The following is a 26,082-nucleotide window of genomic DNA, read 5'->3' as shown; positions in this document are numbered from 1 at the left end:
CAGGGTCCTAGGGATGATGCACTCTATCCACGTCCTATGGCACCAGTAAAGTGTTGTTGTTACTGGGCAGGATGACCCAGCGGTGGCCAAACTCCTGGAATTTGAGGACTTTTTAACAATATTTGGAAAAGAGCCACATTCCCGTTGAAAGGTCCTGCTGTAGGCCTGATGGTGGTCTTCACGGGACCCCAATAGTTATTCCAATGGTCCCCTATCTGGTGCATTTTGGAGGCTTTCGTGGCCCCCTCCCCACCCTTCCGCAGGAGGACACCTGTCCGCATTCCTGTCATTGTGAAAGCCGCAGGTAGCAGATGAGATCTCCGGCCGCGGGAGCCGACCGACAGGTTCCGGGGGATTCCAGAACCCGAAAGACCATGGGAACCTCGTCTGTTTCACCATAAATGTGCAACAACGTGACGCTCCTGGGGCTCGCAAAAAATAAATACCCCACCCATTAATACCCCGTTCCCAGGGCGGGGCAAGAGAGGGGACCCCCTCTGGGGACAAAACATCAACAATAAAGACAATGTAGCAAGAAAGCTTTAAATACAATATTTTTGGGTCTCTTACCCATTATTTGTTTTATTTCCATTAAATTAAAGATATTTTGGGGCGTTCTGAGTTTCTTTAAATCACGTGATTTCTGACCGGTTTCACCATACTTTGAGCTTTTTTTTTTTTTTTATTGGTTTCTTACTGGTTATCGTGGCTTTAACAATTGTTTAGAAACATTATAATTTATTAAAAAAAATAGATATCTAAATAGCTTTGTTTTAATACTTTTTAGAACTTTTTATGAGTTTCGTTATCTGAGTTAATTTAATTTTAAATTTTTTACCATTTGTTTTATTATTTTTTTGTTTGTTTTGTGCACTTTATCCTGCTTTTATTGTGCAATTAACCAGTTTATTTCCTTTTTTTACTGGTTTTGCAATCGCTTGGTTATTTACTAATTCACATTTCCAAACCATTTGGTGATATATTCACGTTTTTATGTTTTATGTTTTTTTTTTTCATTATTATTAATTAAAAATGAATAACAGGACGCCGTATAAATGTTCCAATGCTCATTTTTCCTCCGCGCATGATGGGATTCGTGATTTCTGGTGGCAGAGATTGGCGGCGTCCAAAGCCATTATCCAAATGCTTCCAAAAATGTGCATTTTCAGCCATTGACCGGTGAAACCGGACCAGTTTTGGACCGGATAGTCCGGTATAACGTTCCTTTGTTTCAGTTGAGATCCCCAATCTAAACATTGAGCTGACCCTACGTGCCCCTCGCTACTTAATTTAAAGAATTCCGACGGGGGTTATCGTTGTAAAGGTAGAAGGGAGGCGGTAACAATTGCCCCAGAGCCTCCTCCTGGTTTTTTTTTTTACCCCACCCAAGAGACTCCAGGCCCTTCTTCTTCTTCTTCCCCATCTTGAAGGTTTATAAGTATCAGCGAGAGCGGCAGGTGCGCCTCAGGAGGACAGGTGCGTCGTCTCTACAGGTAAGGACAGTTCGGAGGGGGGTCGCTATTGGGGGCAACGTGCCCCGTACTCACTGCCTCCTTAGCAAGCTCGCTCTACTGAATACAACTAGAAATAAGAGCAGCTTAACTGGTAAAATTCACCAAATTTAGTTTTATTCCTGGGAAAAATATTATTATTATTAATACTAATTATAATGCAAATCGGTGGAATTATTATTTTTCTCTGTTTAATAAAATAACCTTTTTTTCTTTAAAAAAAAATATATTGTTAGAAATTTCCCTGGGAAATTTACTTCAATTTGGAAGCGGGGGGGGGATTATATGGGGGTAACAGGAAATGTTATGGGTGGTTTGGGGTATTTTAGGTAAATTTGGAGGATAAATCATAAACTAATATCTGCTAATTATTTAATCCGTATTTATTACACCTGGCCTGGCTTTCTCAATGTTTTATATAGAAATCTGTTATTTTTTGGAGTCTGTTTTCTTATTGTTTTTAGATTTGGGTGTAAATACGTACATTTTAACAATTTATGGAAACCTGCCCGATTGCAAACCACCTACTTTCATAATGCAAACAAATTATTTTATTACTTTTTTTAACGGCACCCCCTAAATTGCATGTATTTTACTTATTTAGATAAATTGTGAGAAAATATAAAATGATCCAAATTGTCTACAGGACTAAATCACTTAATTACCACCCAAAATTAACGGATATTAACCAAATTAACAATGCTCTATTGTATTAAAACAATTGTTAATAAGTAGAATGTTATGCATTTGGGTTTTTTGTATATTATTGTTTTTGATTAATATAGCGCCATCATATGCCACAGAGCTGTATAAATCCGTTCAGATTAAATCTCTTTGCTATTACTTTTTTTTGTTTTTTTTTTTTGTTAAAAAATAATGAATTATTGCCAGATAGAAATGGTTATTTTTGTAGTTGCAGAAATAAGGCTATACGGGTGTATCAGGCTTGATGTGCCGCAGGACCCACCCGGGGGTCTTTAAGGCTGCGGAGGTGAACGTCCTCATTATTTTTTTAACTACATCCGTGCCAAAACTATATCTTGATAGACAAGAAAACATAGTTTTTTTCCCTAAAATGGTGGTATCAAAGTAGTTAATAGTTATCGCAGGCTTCGTCTGGTGCTGGCATTGTATATATTTGGATAAGAACGCCCTGCTTGCAATCACTGGCTTTTATGAACCGGACTCGTGCTGTATAACCAGTAAGAGGTGTGTGTGTGTGTGTGTGTGTGTTAGTTGAAATTCTGAGTTGTGTGGATCCGACACCCAGCAGTGGTGGTTTTCTGTTCTGGGTTGGTGGAAACCTTTCATACGAAAGTCATGATCGAAAGTAAGATAAGCCAACAATGTCAACCTGGTCCGACCTGTTTGGCCTGCGTGTAACATTGGGGGGGGTTCTTCTGAAATATTTCAGTTCCCCCCCCCCCCCTGGCACGTTGAACTTTTCATCCCCTTCGATATCTTTATGATTTATGAAGGGTCAGCTCTGTGAAAACTTCTTCTGCAAGAAGGGCTGAGCTGGCCCTGCACGATGCGTAGTGAAATCAGCGATTCTATGAATCATACAGAATGAAGTCGATGGGTTAAAACTCCCAAATTCGTGAATTCCACCCGAATCGCTAGGGGTTACGGCGCCAACTCTTAATGGTTTCTTACAGCTGGTCGCTCCGGGGCTCTGGTCGGTAAGAAGCTTCCGTGCCGCTCTCTCTGTGGCTTTCTATTGACTTGGAGTGGCTTCCGTTAATTAACCCCGTCTGTGCCCCTGTAAAGCTGTAGTATGGAGATCGAATGCTGCTTCCCTGGCCTCGTTAGCTGCCGGCAGGACTGGGGTCGTCGGCGACGGGGCTGATACATCGCGTGTCATAAAATATTCATTAAAAGCGTCTTAACCTTAAGAGAGAAGCCACGACCTTGGCAGGTTATTAGCGTAAAAAACCCTTCGAGTGCCTGACTTGCCACGGACGGGCCCCGTGTATAATTATAACCGGGTGCCACCCCACCGGCCAAATATAAGACCGGGGAGGGGGGGGTGAATTAATTTTTAATACCCCAGGTGCCTGTTTTTGGCTTAAATATGCAGCCTTGATCTTATCCTGGGCCACTTGTGGGTGCGTTAAGCCTTATGGAGGTATTTAAGTTCATATGTTGGGATAATGTGCCCACCCCTGGATTTAGAGGGTTAATGTCTCATGTAGCCGTGACCGTGTTGGGTGCCCCCGATGAAACTAATGTGAGCGTGTGATCTAAAACGATGGTCTCTCTCCTGCAGGCTCGGCGAAGGATCTCCAAGATGTGCGATAAGAATTCGTCAGCCCTCGTAGGGCTCATTATCTTTGGGAATGTCGTCATTATGGTGAGTTTGCAGTTGATGGGTTTGAGGAGAAACGGATACAACAAAAAGTCCCATCATCCAACGTGTCAGTGCCAAGGTGACCGCAGCAGGTCCCATCACCCCCACTCACGCGATGGCTGGTGGGAACTGTAGTCGCAATCCATGAAAGTGTGAGCCTCATCAAATGGGTGTTCAAACACCGTTTGGGGTGAAGATGTTGACAAGGTTCTGGAACCCTCGTTCTTCTGCGGTGTTACCTTTTTATACGTACGTAGATGCTAATGGGGGAAAACTTCAATTCTCAGGTCTTTTGTCCTAAATTTTAGGATTACTGACTCCTAATGTTGTGTTTGGTGTCGTAAAGACCCAGCCTGGCACCGCAAACGAAGCTCCCACTGTCTGATGGAAAGAATAGAAGATGACATCAAATAAATGCCCAGATCCTGGCGCTGAACTTCTGTGTTCTCTTGAAATGATCCGGTGGCTTCTAGAATGTGGCTTTACCGGTTATTCCGGGTCCTTTTTCGGGGTGGGCGTGACTGCTGAAAGCAAACCTGTTTTTCGATACTTTGCGGGGGGATTTTTAGGATTCTTGTTTCGGTCAGGCCCACCAGCGACTGCGTGTTCTCCGTAAAACGTGGTTATTGAATGAACAAAACACAGCAGATATTTTGGGGGTAGGTGGGTCAGAAGGCACATCGGTTCCCTCTTTTAATCGTGAGCTTCTGTCATGTTACAGCTGTCCGGATTGGCGCTATTCGCAGAGACGATTTGGGCAACCACGGACCCCTACAAGGTTTACCCTATACTAGGCGTGACCGGGAAGGACGACGTGTTTGCTGGCGGTTGGATCGCCATCTTCTGCGGTTTCTCCTTCTTTCTCCTGGCCATTTACGGCATAGTGTCCGTACTGAGGGGCAGCAAGACCATGCTCATGGTGGTGAGTTGGGTCAGCTACGTACAAACACTACCGGTCTCGCTACATCGTTTGGCCACGGCCACATAACTCTCATAACCTGCTTTTGAGGAATCATGGTAGCTTTTGGGACATGGTCCATCTTTAAGGTTGGTCCATCTACATGATGACTTTCATCTTTTCCTCTGCAGTATCTGGTCATGATGATGATCGTCTACATCTTTGAATGTGCCTCCTGTATAACTTCCTTCACCCATCGAGACTATGTAAGTTTTTATCCTCGTTTTTGGAGAAAGCCTGGTCCGTCTCTCCATGGAGATCTTGCTGATGACATTTTTCATTTTTTTTTCTCAGATGATAAACTCCAACGTTATTAAACAACAAATGTTGAGTTACTACATTAAAAATGATTCCCAGGGCAGGGAAATCACAGCGGTGTGGAACAGAATCATGGTGGAGGTAAGGAAGCCACCGAGGACGTTTAAACTCTTCTTGTTGGAGTGCATTGTCTCAAACTAGACTGGATAGCGTAAGGGGCGATGTGCAGTCAGGTTTGTACGAGTCCGGTGATCCCTCCAGGACCAGCCATGAAGAAAACATTAAATTCTCAGAACCTGGGTTTCGGGGTACAAGGGTAGAGGTTCTTACAGGCATTTGCTCAAGAACACTTCTGGCGTATGTTGCTTTTAGCTTCTTCACAAGCAATACATGCAATTTTTGATGGTTCCACCAGTGTTCAAGGAAGCAGATCCAGAAACCTTGTATCATTAGGAAGACCTGGCCGGGACGAAGGCTGAAAGAGATTTTGTGTAATCGTTTTACTTTGTTACAGAAAAGCTGCTGTGGCGTTGACGGTCCGGAAGACTGGATCACCTACGGGTCCGCTTTCCGTGGCGTTTACGACGAGGCTGAGGCTCCGTGGCCCTTTTTGTGCTGTAAACGGGACTCCAACTTTGTTATTGTGAACGAGGCCGGGTGCCGCGTCGGTCATAAAGATCACATAAACTCGCAGGTAACTTTAGAGCGTTTGTTACATGGAATGTCATCATTCGGCTTTGTTTTCGTCAATCCAGTTGGAAACCATGAGGACCTCGGTCTCCCATAAAAATAAAAAAACTATACTGACCCAAAATAAAATAAAAGGGCCAAAACTCAACAAATTTAAACATGAAGGGAAACCTACGAGGCTTTCTGGAACTCAGGCGTGGCTCTAACCAACGGTTACGTTGTATCTTTCCAGGGCTGTTTTGACCACATTTCACACGCCATTAACAGCTACACGTGGGGAATCTCTTGGTTCGGATTTGCTATTCTCATGTGGACGGTAAGTTTTGGGGCAGAAAAAGTGTTTTGTGGTAATGGGTCGGTTCTGTTTTCTTCGCTGTCGGGTAATCTGCCTCCTTACCCCCTGAGAATCTTGGCAGAGATGCGTCCTCCGTGTTCAGGACGCGGGGTAAACATTTGATTTGTGTTCAACTCGCGTCACGCCGCGTACGGACCCCCAATCTGCCTGTATTTATTATCATTCTATCTCTGCAGATGCTGATTATGATGGCGACGATGTATCACTACACCACCCTGAGCTGAATCTAGGCGCTGCCGCGCGAGGATGCTTAACCGGGAGAAATGATCGATCTGGAAACATCTGGAACTTTCCTGTACCAAGAGCAGATTTTTTATTTTTCAGTATTTTTTTGCTTTAATGACGTTTGCTCATAAGAGTGGAAAGAAACGAAGTGCGTTGGTATAATAAACATTGTATTACAGCAAAGGCTTTCACTTGCGTGACATTGAAAGCATGTACACCCTTTATGTTCTGCCAGTTTTTGTATTGTAAAGGCCCCTCTTTTACTATCTTTTTTATTTTTTACAATGTTTGCCTATAATAGACTGTAAATAATGATTTATTTCACATTTCGTAGTTTAGCCTTTTGTCAAACACCTTGTATCAGGAATTCACTCATCCCACTCTGTTTGCTCGGCCACAAACTTTGGGAGCTTAAAAAAAAAGATGATATATAACTTGTTTTGTGTATGTTTATGAACAATAAAATAAGTAACTGCGAATGAGACTCTCGCCATTGGTAGACGAAGCTGGAATCTTATATACATTCATGTAGAGTTAAAATAATCAATAAACCGTTTTTATTTTATTTGTACTTTTATTAAACATAACATGGAGACTAACGGAGCATGCGCTGACGAGTAGATATTATGAAGCATTGGCACGACCATCAGAGGGCAAGGTCTGACATAAAGTGAGGGTTTATCAAGGATGGGAAGGGACTGGGCACCAATTATATTTTGGCGCCAAAACCTCTAAAAAGTCTGACGTCACTTCCCGTTTGGTGGATTACGGCGGCCGTATTTTGTGTGGCATGACTGTAACCTATAAGTGTAGGCACCTGGAGTTGTGGATTCACCACCAGAGGGTGCATGGAGGCGGATGGAGGCCTTCTTCTACTCCTCGGTAAAGTAGATGACAATAGTATAATATATAATATTTATAGATAGATTTATAGATAAATATGATGTATATAATATATATATATTATATATAATATGATATATATATATATATATTGTGTGTGTGTGTGTGTGTGTATATATATTGTGGTAAAGTGTATGGGAGAGTGGTTGACGGGATATATATCTCACCTGGTTACCTCAGCCAGGCACAGTCGCTAACCCAGGAGCCCTCAGGTGAGGCTTCCTAAGCTCGTTACTGGGGAGGAAGCCTTAAAAGAGAGGGCTGTTGGGTTTGAAGGGAGAGGAGAAACTGAATGAAGGAGCAGCTACAGCCAGGTATGAAGCCCACCAGGTATGAAGCCCACCAGGTATGAAGCCCACCAGGTATGAAGCCCACCAGGTATGAAGCCCACCAGGTATGAAGCTTTACCCCGTGCAAAACCTGTTACTTTGCTTTGCGCCGGACCTTAGGCTGCTAGAGAGGTATCCGGATGTTTAGTTAGAGCCGGACAGGCTTATAGTTTGTTTTGTTTACAAGGTGCTCTGTGACTACAACATCTAAATAAACACGCTTTTACGTTTGAAACCTGTGTGACACTGTCATTGCCGCCCCATGCGTGAGCTGTCCCCTACAATATATATAGATATATATATTGTGTGTATATATATATATTGTGTGTGTGTATATATTTATATATTGTGTGTGTGTGTGTGTGTATATATATATTATATTATATAATATATATATATATATATATATATACACAGACACACACACACACAATATATAAATATATACACACACACAATATATATATCTATATATATTGTAGGGAACAGCTCACGCATGGGGCGGCAATGACAGTTTCACAAATATAATATAATATCCTTATAACATTTGTCATGCCACTTTCACCAGTCCCCAAGGGCCATGGTGGGCTTTCATGGCTACCATTCCGTAGAATTTCCCCTAACGTTAAGGACAGAAATTCTAAAACTCTATCCCTCGATCCGATCTCCAAGCTGGAATCGGGAACGCGTAACCTTTTCTTATCTGAATGATTTTTTTTGCTGTTTGAGACGTAAATAATAATAAGAGGAGGCTGCAGAAATCACACGAGAATGTTGGTTGTATTTGGTGTCACTTTATAGAGCAGTAATATTAGTACATAAAGGAAATGATACAAAAAAACATTGTACAGGGTCTTTAATGCAATGATGGATAAGAAGCCGATGTGGTGTGAATGCCATCCGGTAAGCAAATCACAGGGACCCGTTATCCTATGGCTGAGGATGATCAGGGCTGCCGTGCTAAACCCCCCCAGGATGTTACAGTCTGAAGACCCCCTGTTTGAAACCACATGTCTTCTGAATGCGAGTACATACACGGCATCCCCTCTGTACAGCCCGACACATACATACAGCCTGGAGGGGGGTTAGCGTGATAGGACGGGTAATACACAAATTAAAGTGCCATGATAAGGGTATCTGATCCCACGCTGTGCATCCCCTAATCTACACAAAGCATATGCTGGGGGGTGTTTTTGAGCCCACCTCCATTAATTTCAATAAAGCGATCCAAAAAGACAGTAAGGATATTATTATTCAGCCATATACCAGGTCAGAGTTTAAATAAATACAGCTAAGTAAAGGGGGGGGGGGGATAGTTTAGGAAGCAGATGCCTTGCATTAACCCTTTAATTATGGGAACTACGCAATGCTCACACTATATGTATATACCTTTGAGAATTTACGCCCTTAACATTCACAATGCACCGTGTACTCGTTTAAAGTGTGTCCCAAAAATAAATACATTCAGCATTATTTATTTACACATTTTTCTTATTTTTTTTTTTTGCGGGTTTTTTTGGGGCCGAGACGATTTTTTTCCCCCCCACAATGCATTTTTTGAAGGGGTTAAACCAGCTCCTTGAACCCTCCTCGGGAGCTCAAAATGTCTCGGCGCTGGTTTATTCTGAAAATGGGGGAGGGGGGGCACGGTAGGAGAATAGCGTTCCCGTTAGGGGGCGGGGAGTCAGAGCAGGAAGTTAGAATGCCGCCATGTCTCTTATCCCTTCTTCGTTATAAATAATTTATATAAGTGCATGTACAGGGGCGAGAGACTAACATTATAACCCGCTCTCTCCAACGCGTTACCCCGGTTCTATCCACTACCGCTTGAATATTATATTATTCTATATCCCTGTATATATATTTCTTCGACTCCTCCCACGAGGGGCAAAGTCATTTTAATTCGCCAAAAGTCGCTCCCAGGAGGAGCAAAAAACTCTCCCAAGTCAATTGGTCGCTACTCTTGGTAAATTTGCCCTGTAAGCCCATCCCTCCCCTGACCCATATTTTTCCCTCCCCTAAAGTAAAGCCCCACCCCCTGTGCCTGAAATAATAAAACCCGGACCACCGCTCAGTTACATTCCTCCAGGTATCTGTACGTTGGGTTTTCATAGCCCTGGTTCTGCATTTTACTTAGGTGTTTATCTTCTGGGCTCCTGGAAGCTTCCACCTGCAAAAATGACATGAAAGGTAACAGCCTATAAGATGACGCGTGTTTGGACATTGTATGAATTCCCTAACACCGGCCAACAGTCCCATATTTGCAGGGCAGTCCCAACAACTGGGTTTATGTATCGGCTGTCCAGATTCTTGGAACTACTGGCAACCCCACATGTACAAATCAGACACTGAGCAAGAAAGTCTGGGCTCCCTGGGGGTGGATGCGTGTGTGATGGCGTGTCCCTTCTATGTTACATGGGCTGACTTGCATGGTACTCGGTGCCTGACCTTAGCATGTTTCCTTTGAGATGGGGTAGGAATAGGATCCTCACCTCTATGATTCCGTGGCTGATGGTCCCATACGGTTTGCGCCGGATCAGGAGAAGGCTGATAATTATCACCATTGCCACGGCAACCGCCACCACCAGCAGGCCAATCAGAGCACCTCGGTTAAATGTGACCAGGGTGTCGGGCTCCTGAAGAATAAAAATATATTGGAAGAATGACTTTTTGGGGGTTTTCTTCTTGGACTGGTAGAATCTGAGATGGCCTAATCCCTGTTTTGAGTCTTTACCAATGGTGGGTTAAAAATAAAAATGAATATTATGGGGGTCTTTACATCCCAGGTGGTATTGGTGGGACAGGACGGTACTCACCAGTTCATCTCGTTGCATGTCTTCTAACTGGTAATGAACCTGCTTCATGGACCCGTTGTCCTACAGGGAGAAAAACACCGGCATTACGTTACATTCCCGAGCTCTCATTATTCCTGCCGTAAAATGGAAATATTCAAGGCTTTCACCTTTTGCCCCGGGATATTGAGGGTCCGCTCGGTGGTGGTAAAATCTGAATACTGATCCCAACCGGCTGAACCTGCAAAAAAAGAGAGAGAGAAAAATGTCACTCTAGGGGAAGGACTCTATAAACTCTACCATAAAGCAATCCTCGCACAGAGGTCTGGAAGCAGTGGGTGGCGCCCAGATATCACGTGATCACTTATATTTGGGAGCCCCAATTTGACAGGTTCTAAATGTTAAGATATCATTTTTTCCCTCCCTAATACACTATAAGAAAGCCGACAAGTTCCCAAATTATAAAGCTTTTAGCTTGACTTCCCCTTTGAAATGATGACGACTAACCTTTCCTGTCGATCTGTTGGGAGTCTGCTCAAGAGTCCAAAAAGCGAGAGCGAGCGACAGCAAAGAGAGACAAGAGAGAAAGGAAAGGATGAGAGACGGCACAGAGGGGAGTAAGACTGACCGGACGCAGAGAGGAGGGTTACCAGGGGGGATTAAAGCTGAGTGTTCCTCACCCTCTCCTTGTGACGTCTCGGCAGAGTTTTGGGTCGGCACTCTTATTTCAGGATAGTCGCTGTCTTCGTTCAGCTTCTTCTGCGTTGAGCTGAGAAGGTCTCCCGCTTTCACCCACTCTGTGTGCAGCCAGCTTTCTGTCGGGCCGCAATAAAACCAATTAGCCCCACATCGTCATACTCATATTGGGTCTTGGACACGATGGACCACTCCTCGTACCATTTAATGCCCAATAATTATTTAATTACATAAGACTCTGCCTCAGTTGTAATTTTGGCCGGGGAGCGTGTTTAATTATCATGTGACACAAGAGCTAATGCTGATAGGCTGTTCAATAGAAAAGGCTCCTTAAAAGATATACGTCAAGATGTACGCACCAATTTGGTCCCGGAGCTCCGTCGTCAGTTCTGGGTTGCGGTAAAGCAAAGACAGGGACTGGTTGACTCGTTCTTCGATGACTCGGAGATGGGTGAGGACCTGATACAAAAACACCCAAAAAGATTTGAAGCCAAAAATGTAATAAATCAAAATATTATGTAGATTGGAATCGCTCGTTCTCATCAGCCCTTAGTATATTCCCCCAAAGTCAGAGATTTGAGGAGGGGCATAAACCCGGAGAGCTCAGTGACCTCCGAGAACCTGACAACGTTGAGTTTCTCTGGTACCTGGAACTGAATGGTCTCCGCTCTGTCCGGCTCCGCGCTGCTGACATGTTGGTAATGCCTGACCGTGTGCCGCTGGTCTCTTTGCTCTGCCCGGATGTAGCGCTTCAGTGCCAGTAACACTCGCTCCGACTGTCCAATGAGAAGGCGCGAAAAGGTTTAGTTGGAGAAACGAGACACATTAGAGATGTGTAAATAGAGATGTGTGTCGGCAGCTTACGTCTAGGGGCGAAGTCTGCACGCTGGTCAGGTAGTTCTCCAGGGCTGCTCTTCGGTTATCGTTCAGAGCTGCCACCACGCGGCCGAGATGCGTCTCCACGAGGCGCTGGCGTTGGGTGGAGATCTGTCCTTCCAGGGTCTGCAGGATGGTCTGGAAGTGCTGGGGTGTGGAACAAACCCGTTGAGTAGTAACAAGGGGACATCTTTGGCTCTACGCATACGTTTTCAAACTCTTGATGAAGACTTTTATAGAAAATGACTATTCTTTGTTCCATCGCCTGGTTGTTACGAAGTCAACCAGAAGAACCTGGAGTTAATGTGGAGTTCCGACCACTCTGCTTCTGGTCTCAATAAACCGCTTATATTTTGCTAAAATTTGTCAAAGTAACAAATTATTTTGTTACCCGGAGCAATGTTGGCTGATTCCGCAATAACAAATACTCCAAGCCTACAGGCTCTCCCTGCATGAAAACAGGTGTCTGATTCAGATTACATGTTGTGTTTGCGCGAGATGATCCCAAAAGCCTGAACCGCTGAACATTATCCGTGTTATACAATCGCCTCGCGCGTGTTCGAAGCTGAATATCAGGCGTGTATTACCTTTCAAATACATCCGTTCTATGTAACGTTATACACCGCAATCTCCTGTAACACGAGCCTGGAGGATAAGCGCAAAAGCTCCCTAAAAGCTATCGTCAGGCTCAGATGTATGTGATCTGCTGAAGGAATCGCTGATGTCTCTGGGCATGCATTTTGTTACAATAACATGCGCGATGCAGAGCTAGATTTCTGAATCACGGGGGATTGAGCGATACATTAAAAAAGATTGATTGATTGAGGCCACATATTTCTAAATAATGCCTACGGTCTGCGTTCCCCATTACAATAAATCGGGGAGCCTGTACTTATTATCATCAAAAACCCTCCTTCCTCCTAACTCTTGTAATTTTTGCCCTCTCCACCATCCATTTTAGTTGCCCCTGTCATCTTTCAGTGTCATTTATTCTTTTTATTTTATCTGCCATTTCCCTCTCCATTCACCCCTCCCTACTGGTTAATCCCCCCCCTATATTGTTATTTTACCACAGGGCCCCCCCATGAGCAACTTATATTACTATGGAGGATACAATCATAGAAACATGGAGTTTAAGGGCTGGTCAGCCGCAAGTTGCCTGTTGCCAACCTCTACCATCTATGCTCGGAAGCTGTGTTAAAGACTTCAATATACTGTACATAGTATGGCGGAGCCAATGTAAGCATGAAAAACATTGCAAAATCATAAGATTCAGCTAAAGGCAAAAGTGGACCAATATGTTTATACAAGAGACCAGCAGGGGGAGCTCCAGGACTATGTGTGCCTATCTATCCACTGCAGAGTCAGCATTAAAACTATATGTTCAGAAGCAGAGACGTTGTGTTCAGGGCCTTGTTATATTGTAACCTTGTACCTTATTCGCTGGTAGTTGCCTACATATACAGTATACAGTATGATCTGATATCACAATATGGACTTAGCTATAAATCAACTTCCTGCTGAACCATATAGGTCCAAACTATTCTTATGGCGTAATTCATGCTGGGTTATAATCTGGGTTGTATAAACTCATATACCCTCAACGGGCTCGCTTCTTGGGAATCCACCATAAAATGTCAAAAGTGTGCCCATTTACCTCATTGAGCGCCTGGCGATCTGATTTGGGCAGGTTCTTGGCGTGGTTATCGGCCTCGGCCCATTCCTTCATCACCTGTAAGAACACAAATGATTCCAATAACATCAGTAAAGATGGAACACCCAGGTCCGGGGGGGCCTGTCTCACCCAGCACGGTCACAAAGAGCATACAACCAGCTGGATGATAAGGGCAAGAAAAAACGTATCTGACGCATATAATTGGTGGCCAGGAGGGTAATAACCATATTATCACCCAATACTAACCTCATTGATCTGTTTCATACGTCGTTCCTCCAGCTCCATTTTTGCTCGAAGGAAGTTGGCGTGTTCTGATCCATCACGTGGTGACTCAAAGTATATGTCTACTCCGTCGGTGGGACGAGAAACTGTCAGAGAGCAGAGCTATGTGTCATTTCATTGTGGGATCAAAAGCTCGAGGAGCTGATCGAAGCAGACCTGCTGACTTATGAGCTCAATTCATCTCCTACAACTTTGCTTTATTGGCAAAATATGGGTTCTTAGGCCAATAAGTAATTGAAAGTAAGTTTTTTTTTCCCCCAAGGAATGAGCATGTTTTATTATTGTTGGCATACATCTGAAACCATCTTAGAAACCTTTTCATTATGGATTTGAGGTCTTTTTGAGAAGAATTCACACTGGCGATGACATGCAATGCGCATCGATTTACCACAGCTAGTCTTGTCAGTGTTGAAATCAGTAGAGGTCCTCATGTCTCTTGTTTATGTCTGTTCCATACTTAAGATTGTAAGACTATTTCTAGAATGTGTATGTGTGCACAAAATATAACATTGTGTCTGACCTTTGACCTCTGGAGGAAGGGTTGGTGCGGCACTGGTGGCTTCCTCCTCGTAACCATGTCCAACAAAATAGTCATCCCATACGGATGGGTCCTGGTCTGCAGTTGCCCCAGCGTTGTCTTCTCCTCCCTCTTCCAAGACTTCGACATTATCCTCCTCAATCTCTACATCATCACTAAAAGAAAAGGAGAAAGATTATAAACGCTCCTTGGCAGACAACACTCCATCACAGAGTGGCCTCTACCCAAATGGGTAATTCCCTCTGGCAGTGACATCCTTTATTTCTAGACTTGCCCCATCTTAAGGTTCATGCAATGCCCAGTCATAGGGTGACACATTCCCTCTCACCCTTTCTCCATGTCTTCTGGCTCCGGCTCTGTGATGGGTTGACCTCTGGTTGGTTCTGCCGGTGGTGGGTTACGCGGTGGGCAACATACATATTCCACCCCACGGAACCGTTCAGAGGAACATGGAAGCAACATCCCATAACTGTGAAGATCCAGGTTCTCAGAGGCACAGGCCTAGGGTCGACAGCACCAGGGTCATATTATATCTGGAGGAACCCCACATATCAAAGACCCAAACTAAGACTGTGTAACTATGATTTTTGACCATGTAAAGAATCTATATGAATAGGCCTAGAAATATGAAGGGAGATATGTCTGTGTCCATGGTTCCTGGAGGCTAATATCAATGTTATAGTAGTCCATCAACATTCACATGAAGGGCCAAACCAATTGATAAGCATATTAGCATCTCAGAGGACATATAGAGGGTCCTATTATAAGAGATTTGTGTATCATTAGATATCATCCCTATGATGGGATCTGCTTATGACAAGGCCGTCATCATGGCCGAGTTTTAGAAGTGATACATTGTTTCTACTGTTGTAGTGTTGATCTTTAGTAGCCTCTGTCACTTGAGTTAGTTGTTCTGCACAAACCATGACATTAGTCCTTTGTGTTACGCTATGATGTCATGCTTGGCTCTTGTTAGCTCCCTCCTCCCCAAGGTAAATGAGATAATCCACAAGGCAGGAACTCTTACCCCGCGGGCAGTCTCGTGCCAGTGCTGGTAACTCTCACACACATCCATCTGTTCACGATGCAGGAAACGGCACTTGTCAGGGACCAAGAGAGCATCGCTGACGAACTCACTCACTACGAGAGACCGCACAGAGCATGTAAGAAACACTAGATTTCCATCGGTGACAAAGAGACCGCCAGAAACACGGACCCCTAGGACAGCTTTCTAGCGGCAGACTATGGCAAATGGCAGAACCGCACAAGCATATGGGAATAACAGAAACAACTAAAGCGCGTGAAAAAAGGTCTCAAAACAAGAAACAAAAACAATAGGTTAAAGGCCACCAAAAACACTTGGAAGTTTTGTGTGATTTGCGGAATATCGAGTGGATTTAATTTAGTTCTGGCGCTCTCCTGATATATCACAGGACAGTCAGCACTGCCCTGCCCAGCCCTTTGGCACTACATGAGTTAATAAATAATGAAACACAGAATGGAATGCGTCTCAAACAGGACCTGTCCAAAAACTTCACTCCTACCAGAGAAATCATTTTTTATTTTTCTCCTTTCCATAGAGCTCCTTTTGTCCCCCCCCTTGAGTTTTTCCCCGATTTTTAGGGAAAAACTTTTTTTTCAGGAGAAAGAAGCTCATCGTCTAAGCAGTTAAATCATTGAGATTCATTTTTTTTTCATCTCACTTTAAGTCACCCAGAGCTCAGCGATGAGTCAATACCTACTACAGGAGGCCTTTTTTAAAGAACGACGTCAACGAAGACGCATAAAAAGAGATTTTTTTTTCACGCCACTCCTTGGGAGATGCAGGAAGAACAAAGCACTTCATTTGCATCCAATGTCATCTGTGTTTTCCCTCGCTTCATAAATCTACTATAATTTAATGTTACATTGTAACTCAGCCGCTGAAGGCAACATCAATTGATAACAGATGTTCCATTTTTCCTCCTATACGGGTCCCAAGAGGCGGAAATCCATCATAGACGCTCACCCAGGCAGTGATATGGAACCACAATATGCTGGCGACCTTTGCACTCTACCCTCTGGTTCGGGCACCAGTTTGTCACTGTCACCGGTTGGGCGCCCTCTGTAACTCCGGTGATTTGTAGCTCGGGATAAACCTATCCACAGGGAGGAAAGTAAAACCATTAGCGTGTATTGGCAACCAAAGAAAATGGAGGTTACCAGGTAGACCTTGAATCAGTACCACCGATGGGTGGCTTCTAAGTGTCCATCAACTTAATGGACACTTAGAAGCCAAGTGGCGCTTAATTTTATGTCTGCAAGCAGTGATCTTTAGAAATTTGTATGTTTCTGAGAATTGGATAATTTCATCCCTTTTTTATGGGAAGACATTACGGCTACGCAGTTGTCCGAGCGGGGTGTAGAACCATATTTGAGTTGAAGATTCCAACCGTACCTGTCTGCAGTACTGTAAGATCTCATCCCGGGTCCCCAGGCAGTTGGGGGTCCCTCGAGGGTCTGACACCCAGTCTCCCGTTAGCAGATCCATGTGTAAAGGAACCCGTCCGCAAAACAGCGCCAGCTGGGGGCGCCATGCCGAGAGGCTCTACGGTGAGAGATAGAGAAGTCGATAGGGTGAAACAGGTCACAGGTGAAGCAGGTAGACATTTTGTTTAACAAAAAGTATCTAGAATCCTCTGGTCATCACTGTTTATCACCCCGGGGCAGGTAGGATGCAGCTCTACGCTCCCAAGACTAGGGGCAAGGTGAAGGGTTCACAAGTTCCAAAGGCCGAGTATAAGGTCTTGTCTTCTGGATCTTGGTTGCTGTCCCATCTAACTAAAATCAGCACATTGTGTAGTCCCCCCAGTTCTTTATTAAACTAGGTGAAGACGTGAATCAATTCCTAGTGGTGTAGCAATGCTCACGGGGAGGAAGAAAGGGGCATTTAGACCAGCAGCGATGGGAGAGAAGATGACAAAGTCGTTGGGGAACTAGCCCTAAACCTAACTCAATTAACTTAATTACAGAGGAAGGGTTGGGACGTTTGCATGTGTCTGACGGGCAGCCACGAGCACAATGAGGGTCTTATAGTCCATAACATCTGTGATAACCGGGGCCCCTCCACTGCCCTGTAGGAATCTCTTAACGCCCCCAACACCAACCCCTGTGCCGCGTGCCCCAGTTTGTGATGGTCATGAAAAAAGGCAAATTATACCAGCTATCCAAATTCCAGCACTTGGCACAAAAATGGAACTTTCCAAATTATTATGTAAACGAAATATCTTTGAACATTTGTTATTTTGACCCAGATAAACACATTTCTGTATGCCGGGGGTGTGGGGGGGGGAGTATGTTGAACATTTGTGTGAATGAGAAAAATAATTAAACCAAGAAAAATAAACATAGTTTTTTTAAAGAAAACTAAACACGGAGGACACAGGAATCCTTAACGATCTTCACATGTAGCCTAAAACACATGTTATTGGCGTGAACGGAATCGACCGTCGGAAATTGTCGCCCCGTCTCGTCGGGAGAAGTCTTTATGATGTTTAATTGCGTTTTTCTCCACGTTTAGTTTGTAAAACCTGGTGTCTGGAGATGTCTGCCCGTGGGCTACGCAATGACTGGCCCTAATCCACGCACCTTTATGAGGATCTGGATGGCCAGCAAGTCTGCATTTGGCCCTCAAACAACAATATAGTAAAATTGTTATAATACGTCTGCTCATTATTATCATTATTATTATTAGAAAAAGAAGAATGGGGTTTATTTACACCAATTACTTTATAAAGCCATTTCCTGCTGTTTCTATACACATTATCGGGGCTTTTAGGGCCGTAGAACCCTGCGATCCCCTCATACCCAGCAAACATTCTGACCTCCTAGAAAAGAGGGGCATCAGGGGAGGAGAGAGGGGCATCGGAGGATGAAAGAGAGGCAACAAGGGAGGAAAGAGGGGCATTGAGGAAGGAGAGAGGGGCATTAGGGAAGGAAGGATGAACACATAGGAAGTAGAGAGGGGCATTGGGGAGGAAGGAGGAGCATCAGGCCAGGAGAGAGGGGCATTGGGGAGTAAGGAGGGGCACAGGGCTTTGAGGGCACTTGGCAGGGTTGTGTTTATCCTGGATGCTGCTCAGCTGCCCCAAGACTAACGTCCACAGTTACTGCCCTTACCCCCGAAGGTCGGGGATATGATTATGTATCTCATCCTTCCATCACTTAAGGATATGATGCTATGGAGGCATCTACATGTCTACCAATAATACATGTCGGGGTATTATCCTGTTAGTAATATCCAGCTCCGCTCGTTGTGATTAATTTCCATCCGCTAAGTGATCGTATAGTATTACATGTCATTATAGGTAATTCTAGTAGCCCTGCATGTCATCGTAGGGTATTACAGATATTATATATCTATTATTGTGTATATTATGGGTATTCGGAGACTGAATGGTCGGATTAGTGCTTCTAGGGTTAGATTTTTTTTTATTATTTTGTATTACCCCCCCCTGCTCATTTACCCCCTACTCCGCTTTGTCCCGGTTTGCTGAAGGTGATAGGGCCCAGGGGTCACGCATCTCAGAGGACCCCCAAAGGATATTTTATTACTCCGAGGGATCCCTGGTGTCTCGGATAACCCTTCCTCCCCATCTCCATTTCCACCCTTTGCCCTGTGTATCCTTCCAATGCTACCCCCTCTCAGGCCTTCAAGCTCTAGCTGCCTCCTTCTCACTTTCAGAGATGGGCTGCTATGGCAACCGTTCCCGATGGAGTCCTGATCTCTCATTCTCTGTTGCTATGGTGACTCTTTCCCAAAAGAACGTGAAGGCTGTTACATCTTATTGCTTTCTCCCCATCCAGCTCACCCCCTCACTCCTTCCTCCTCTCTCTCCTTTACATGTCACATGGTCCTCTCCTCCAAAATCCCTTATCTCATCCTCCATCTCTCTCTCTCTCTGCTGCTCGGCTCATATTCCCGTCCCCTTCTCTGTTTCCTCTCTACAGCCACTCAACACTCACTTTTGTAATTTTCTCCCCATTTGTCACATTTATCACTCCCTGGTCACATTTTCTTGAATTTTCCCGTTTTCCCCAAATTGCGAGTCTACGTCTAACATTAAAATCTCCAAATAATCCAAAAAGAGGAAAAATTTAATGGGGGGGGGTCATAATGTTGGCTTCTTGTTTATAAATAAATAAAAAATATTCTTCCTTCTTCCTATCCTAGCTCTCCTCTACATTTATATATCACATATATGATGTCATCTTTAGAGTTTCCTCATTTTCCCTTTCCATTATTATTTTTTTCTTTTTTTCTTGGGTATTCAGTCTAAAATTTTAAAAGCTCAGAATGTTTTTTCTTTTTAAATCTCCTGAGCATTTATGAGTGGAAATATGCCAAGTTAGACACCTGACTTAATGTGTATATTTCAATTTTTTCTTAATTTTTTTAAAAAACATTTTTCCCCAGGAAGCAGTTATTTTGAACTTTTGATTACTTTAAATTTAAATGACTAATTATTAAATTTATATATATATATAGCGCTGTCAAGGCATTGTGTCCAAAGATCTATGTATCTATGTTTTTTCAGGTTCTCTTGAAGTTATTTTAAGATTTTTTTTGGCACACTTGAGTCAAGGATGATGTCATAATATTCTTTCTGCACATTAAGCTGAAAAAGGTTGCGGGTACAGTAAAGTGAGTAGGATGTGATATACACAGTTTAAAAAATTTTATTTTTAAAGAAATACTTATGTGAAGCTACATGTTTGTAGATATATTTATATATATTTTTTAATTTATTTTATTTTATTTAAAAGAAAAAAATCTTTTTTTTTGTTTCGGGACACTAAAATATAGTGCACAAAAATATTAGATTTATTATTATTTTTTTAGTGAGAGGCAGCCATAAGCATGTGCCACTGGAGAGGTTAATGTACTTGACACTAAGGAAGAAAAAAAAAAGTTAAGGAAATGTATTTTGAAAGCATTTCCGTTTACCGGTCTCACCCATGGCCTTTATTCTGACATATGGTCACATAAAAAAAGCCGCTATAACCTTCTGTGTCAACCTGCGCGCCGAGTAGGTCCAGCCAAAGGGTTAAACATTAAAGGGCCTTTTTCGATAAAGGCCAAAGTGATCGGTAGAATCACCAAGGTTCGATTCCTTGCCTTCCAGACTCAGACGGAATGATAACGCACTCAAAATAACAAAAATAGCAATAAAACAGCGGAATGCAATCAAATGATTGATACACCCCGTGAAAAGTTGCCAAATTTAGAAATCGTCAAAGGCCTTAAGGGTACTCCTGGAACGTTAAACGTTTCCAGAGGCGCCCCGCCGCTCTCCCGCGCCGTTAATTTGTCCCAAGTTCGTAATCTTTTTCTTATTAATATTTTCATTTTAAGGCAAAATGTCTTTTTTTTTTTTAACGTGTTATCATTCTTTCCCGCCGTAAATCGATATCAAGATTCTGAGGATAATCCCTGAGGAAGGAAAATATTACTGTTTTCAAACCAGGAATATTAGGTTACTCCCGACTGTTTCTTTTGGGTGTTGACCTCACCCTCTCGTATTTCAATGTATTATGTATTGATATATATTTTTTTCTGGTGTTATTACTCGGCTATTTTGTTTAACTATTTTGGAACTTCAGTGCAAAAAGTTAGTCTGCCGACGTGAGGGCCTGAGTACTGAAAACTTCTACCGACGAATGTTCTTCATCAGGGTAAACATTGACTTCTCCACCACCTGCCTTGACGTTCCCTCAACCGGACCGACTACCATTACTGTTAAAACTATGGACTTGTAAGGGACCGTGTTGGCTACCAATGAGGAACATGGCGGACCCCATCAACACCACTTAGGAACGACTTAGAAGAGAATAAAACATGTCCGCTATACTCTCCATTCCTAATGATATGTCGACCATGTGTAGAGCTTCAAAGACAATGCGCGTGGTCCACATGTCATTAGAAAAGGAGAATATCGTTGTCTTCCATAGATTTATGCCCCAAAATAAGGTGAATTGATTGCTTTTGATGTATTACATGGGGAGGGGGGCTTTTCCTGTTCCATGGGGTAGTAAAATTGCAAATGCCCCTAAACATTTTGAGTGACCACTTGTGGGGCACTTTAGTTTTAGGGGGTGGGGCAGGAGGTGGGATTAGGGGGCAGGGCTTTTACCCAGACGTTGATACTTTGTTACTATAATCTTGATAACGAGATTGGCTATAAATTGAAATAGACCAGCGAGCTAGGAACGCAATAAGGCCTGGTCTTAGATTAATGGACCTTGCAGATCCTTGTACTGCGCGTTATAAGATGTATATGTTTTATTACACCCCGCGTTGTAAATAAGGTTAGAGTTCTAATTACGTTAAGTGCCATTACGTGGCATCAGAAATTCGCTGATATATCCTCATCCAGATCAAATCCATATTTGTTGTTCTTTTACATCAAAACGTCACGTCTGCTATAATACCCCACGTCCATTTTATTTATTGAACCAATTTCTATATATATTGTATGGGCGGCACTGACAGTGTCTCACGTTCCCTACAGGAGGCTCAATCGTGCCCCCTACGGGGTGGCAACAGGACCCACTCGTGCCCCCTCGTGTGGTGGTACTGGCTCTCATTTACATGATGGCCGCCCCACCAGTTTTTGGACAAGGGGTCTCCAGGACTGGCCCGTCAAGCTTGTTACATTGTATCTTCTTTGTGTTTTTTTTGTAACATTATATATATTAATTTCTTAGATTTGCTTTTTTATAGTAAATTTGGAGTTAAAAGCCATGTTTTCCACCGCCTTATCTCCAGCGATGAATTCTGGTTAAACTAGGCCTGGTTAATGTTTTGATTAATGAATCCGAATGTTTGTACGTCCTAAGAGACATATATAAGACAGCATTACAAACAGCGTTTAGTGCGTGGGTTTTTTATTTGCACTCGGAGCTCCTGGATGAAAAGCACGAGATGCGTCTGTAAATAATACCCAGCTTCTTGTCTTTAAACACAAATATCAAGGCTGTCCAGGGAGGCCCTCAAGGTTTACGACCCTGTCTGTGTTTTTCTTTTAAGGTTTCTCTGGCTAAAGCATCTGGTCGGTTAGCAATGTGCCACGGATTGCCCTGATAAACCAGTTAGGGTCTGGACCACGTCAGAACTGTACTGGGATAAACCGGTTGACGGTCTGGACATGCCCGGCTGGAATATTCACAGGAAACAATGTAACACATTTCCAATTGTTTTGCTCGTCACAAACGTTCTTCATAAACGAGATGAAAATGCTAAGCGCTTGTTTTGGTCAACACGTCGGGGATCTGTATCTATCTCCCGAACCCCCCCACCATCTAAAATTTACAAAGATGGGTGGTGATAAACCATTTGTGCCCCTACCACTACGGCCATTGTTGATGGTTATTGTCTATGAATCATGTGAGTACGCGCGACATAGCACTCTTGTTCTGGTGTGAGAAAGGTCCCTCTGTGTTGTCTACAGGGCGGAGGGCAGTGCCAGGGGGAGACGGAGGAGGAAGGTTTTTTTTCCACCAGCGTCTGACCCCCACCTGCTCTATCCAGCTGTCCATGTGCGCATCAGCCGAGCTGATGCTCGTGACGTCTGGGGCTTTGATCTAAATCAGGCTCTATTGAAACCTTGGTGCACCCAACGTGATGCAGCATCTGTTGAACCTCACTCCAGCCCTCTGATGACTTTACTGGCCTCGTTACAGGTGCTCATTAAATCTTCTGCACAAACAGACACCCAAAGGATACTAATGACCGGCGTCTCCTCGTTAAGGTTCTGGCACCGCACCTGCGTTCTCGTAGTTTCCTTTGTGGTCTCCGTCACAGAACCATCTCACAAGTGGCTCTGCCAGTCGCCTCATTAGTTCCGCAGCCCCCACATCCACCCCCATTACAGAGACTCATTTCTGACATCCAGCAAGGGCTGCTGTTCCATTACAGAACCCATCACGCAATTAGTTCTTCCATTAATCCCCCCGTCCTGGCACGCACCACCTCCTGCTATTTCAGTACAGATCTAACCGCTCACCCAACTGGGCTACTGCACCATTCTCACGCACACACGCAGCGGGCTACAGAGCTATTCCAATTCTGTGCTTGCAGAATCCTTTGCAACAATGTGTTTCACCTTCCAAAACAAAGTACGACCCATGTCCACTTGACCCAATCCCAAAACCCAATCTTCTAAAACGTAACGACCCTGATGAGCTGCCCTTTGTATCCCCAGGTAACCGAAGCACCTCCTTTACCTGCCATGCACAGCACAGTTTATTTGGTCCGTATACAATAGGAACACGCAGTCTCTTAATGAATGTACAGACTGCCAACAGTCTCATCTGCTTTTCCAGAACCGTCCACGCAACCCACCATCTTACCTGCTTCATCCACCACAATCTGCAATCTCTCTATAGACCCTACGACTGACCTGTCTACAAGAGCAACCCCCTTCCTCTCTTCCACCACACAACGCTCCGCCATCGTGCCTTCATTTTTTTTGAAGGCCCTGTGACACGACCGAGAAAGGGTTAATTCTAGCAAGCAGAATGCCCTCGAACGCCACCGGCAAAGCGGCCGAAATGACCTCAATGTTTCCATGCAGCACCCCACTGCCATTATAACCGAAATACTCCACCCAACCCCGCTGTGCCCGTTGCACCTCGATGTCACCCCTCTGCCCGTTCTACAAACATCAATACCTCTCCGTACCCCACGCCACCCTTGCCAGGGCCTCCTCACCTGTACGCTCAGCAGGAGGAGGCAGCTCACACACAGAAGGGAAGACTCCATTGTCCCGGAAGCCCCCATAGCGTCTCCAGTCCCCTTCGGCTCGTTGGGTGTAGGTGACCGGCCGCTTGCCTGGTTAGGTGATGCTGATGTAGCGGCTACCTATGGTTTGAGGCTACTGCCTGCCACAGCCTGTGTGTCACAGCCACGGCAGATATGATTGGCTGGGCTGCAGATGCTTTGGCTGTCAGTCTGTCACTGGTCACCCCGGTCTGTCTCAGATATTCTCAAAGATGTCTCTGCCTCGGCATGTCACACAGATGTCGGGGGATACGAGTATGTCTGTCTCTGTACAAGCCTTGCTTTGCTCTACAAAGACATGCCCCATCCCCCCTCCTCATCTGTCTCCTTTCTCTCTCCTCCCATCCGTCGCTCTATCAATCCCTCCTCCCTCTCTCCATTTCTTTCTCTCTCTCTTTTTTCACTCCACCCTTTCTCCTCCCATGGAGATCTCTCTCTCTCTACCAAACCAAAGCAGGGAAAACTACATGAAAAATTTAGTGACCATGCAGAATGACAGAGAGAGAGAATACACAGATCTGGTCTTCAAAGCCTCTCTGTAAACCTGCGCAGAAAATAATAGTGGATTTATTCTGGGGAAATGATATTTTCTAGTGTTTTTTTCCTGTTTTAAAGGGAGAGGAACACCAAATATTAAAAAGAATGATACAGATTACTGTAATCCTGGTATACATTATATATATAGTATACTATATGCCAGGCGCACCCCGTCGTGCTTTACTGATAAACGGAATGACTTGTATAGAAGATAAATTATTCACCGTTTTTTTTCTCTTTTTAAGGTATTTTATACATTTCATGGCATTTAAAACGCTTCACTGTAGAGAGGCTTTTACACTGCGCTCCGTGGCTTTATTCCAACATGAATATCTCACAATATATCTGCCCCAAAGAGGGGCAGTTTTGTGTTAGGGGTTTGATAAACGATGAATGTAGGGGGCAGAACTTTACTCAGACTTTTTTTTGTGACTTTGTGCTCTTTAGAGGGGTATTTGTGTAACTGAGGGGGGCATTTAGAAGAAGAATATTGGGGTTTATTTACCTCGTTTAATTTCTAAAGCCGTTCCCTGCTGTTTCTATACACATTATCGGGGCTTTTAGGGCTGTAGAACCCTGCGATCCCCCTCATACCCAGCAAACATTCTGACCTCCTAGAAAAGAGGGGCATCGGGGGAGGAGAGAGGGGCATCAGGGGGAGGAGAGAGGGGATCAGAGGAGGAGAGAGGAGTAACAGGTGAGGAAAGAAGGGCATTAAGGGAGGAAAGAGTGGCACAGGAGAGGAAAGAGGAATTGAACAAACTGAACAGGAAAAAACACTTCTGCTTACAAATTAAATGGCACAAACGCGTAAGTAAAACTGAAATGATAAGAGTCAGAGGGGGTGGTAGATAAGTGGAACAGCCTCCCAGCAGAGGTGGTAGAGGCTAATAGAGTGAGGGTATTTAAACATGCATGGGGTAGGCATATGGCTCCAGAATCTAGGGCTTCTATAAAGCCATCATTACTTTCTCACCATCTACATGGCTGCTCTTCCGCGTTAAGTTATCTCTTCCCTACTGTTTAGTCGCTGATTGTTGCTGATTGGTTGAAGGCAGCCTTTGAGACAGGAAGTGGATTAGACAATGCTAATTCTGCCACAGGCTGCCACTCGTCTCTTACTGTCCAAGATACCGGTAGTTTTGATGAATGAATTGGCTGACGATAAAAGCTGCTAATGGGTCCCCTTTGAAAGCCTCACCTGAGAATTTGACTCGTTAGCAGCCTGGAAGAGCTTCTCTCTCTCTTAAGTGTCTGAGATTGTTGGCAAGACGTCTGACTTTCATG

General features: G+C 44.0%; 2 protein-coding genes across 3 annotated transcripts; one reads left to right on the top strand and one right to left on the bottom strand.

The window, feature by feature from the left end:
* Positions 1 to 1,419: 1,419 nt before the first annotated feature.
* Positions 1,420 to 6,912, top strand: UPK1A (uroplakin 1A). Its single transcript, XM_053451896.1, has 8 exons — positions 1,420 to 1,493; positions 3,781 to 3,864; positions 4,583 to 4,783; positions 4,951 to 5,025; positions 5,114 to 5,218; positions 5,592 to 5,771; positions 6,000 to 6,083; positions 6,299 to 6,912. The coding sequence occupies exons 2-8, from the start codon at positions 3,802 to 3,804 to the stop codon at positions 6,344 to 6,346; spliced, it is 756 nt and encodes a 251-aa protein (XP_053307871.1). The 5' UTR covers positions 1,420 to 1,493; positions 3,781 to 3,801; the 3' UTR covers positions 6,347 to 6,912.
* A 1,441-nt stretch (positions 6,913 to 8,353) lies between these two features.
* APLP1 (amyloid beta precursor like protein 1) lies at positions 8,354 to 24,578 on the bottom strand. Of its 2 annotated transcripts, XM_053451842.1 has the most exons (17): positions 24,190 to 24,578; positions 16,876 to 17,025; positions 16,447 to 16,576; positions 15,466 to 15,578; positions 14,767 to 14,939; positions 14,421 to 14,593; positions 13,865 to 13,986; positions 13,601 to 13,675; positions 11,932 to 12,090; positions 11,715 to 11,843; positions 11,427 to 11,526; positions 11,052 to 11,186; positions 10,879 to 10,902; positions 10,542 to 10,612; positions 10,396 to 10,455; positions 10,072 to 10,215; positions 8,354 to 9,749 (listed from the first exon to the last, which is right to left on the bottom strand). In XM_053451842.1, the coding sequence occupies exons 1-17, from the start codon at positions 24,256 to 24,258 to the stop codon at positions 9,651 to 9,653; spliced, it is 1,926 nt and encodes a 641-aa protein (XP_053307817.1). In that variant the 5' UTR covers positions 24,259 to 24,578; the 3' UTR covers positions 8,354 to 9,650. The 2 variants fall into 2 exon arrangements, with proteins under 2 accessions (XP_053307817.1, XP_053307818.1); XM_053451843.1 differs by lacking the exon at positions 10,879 to 10,902.
* Positions 24,579 to 26,082: the final 1,504 nt, after the last annotated feature.

Source organism: Spea bombifrons, chromosome 12, assembly GCF_027358695.1.
Source record: "Spea bombifrons isolate aSpeBom1 chromosome 12, aSpeBom1.2.pri, whole genome shotgun sequence".
In the NCBI taxonomy this organism is placed as follows: domain Eukaryota; kingdom Metazoa; phylum Chordata; class Amphibia; order Anura; family Pelobatidae; genus Spea; species Spea bombifrons.
This window is presented reverse-complemented; position numbering and strand designations above follow the sequence as displayed.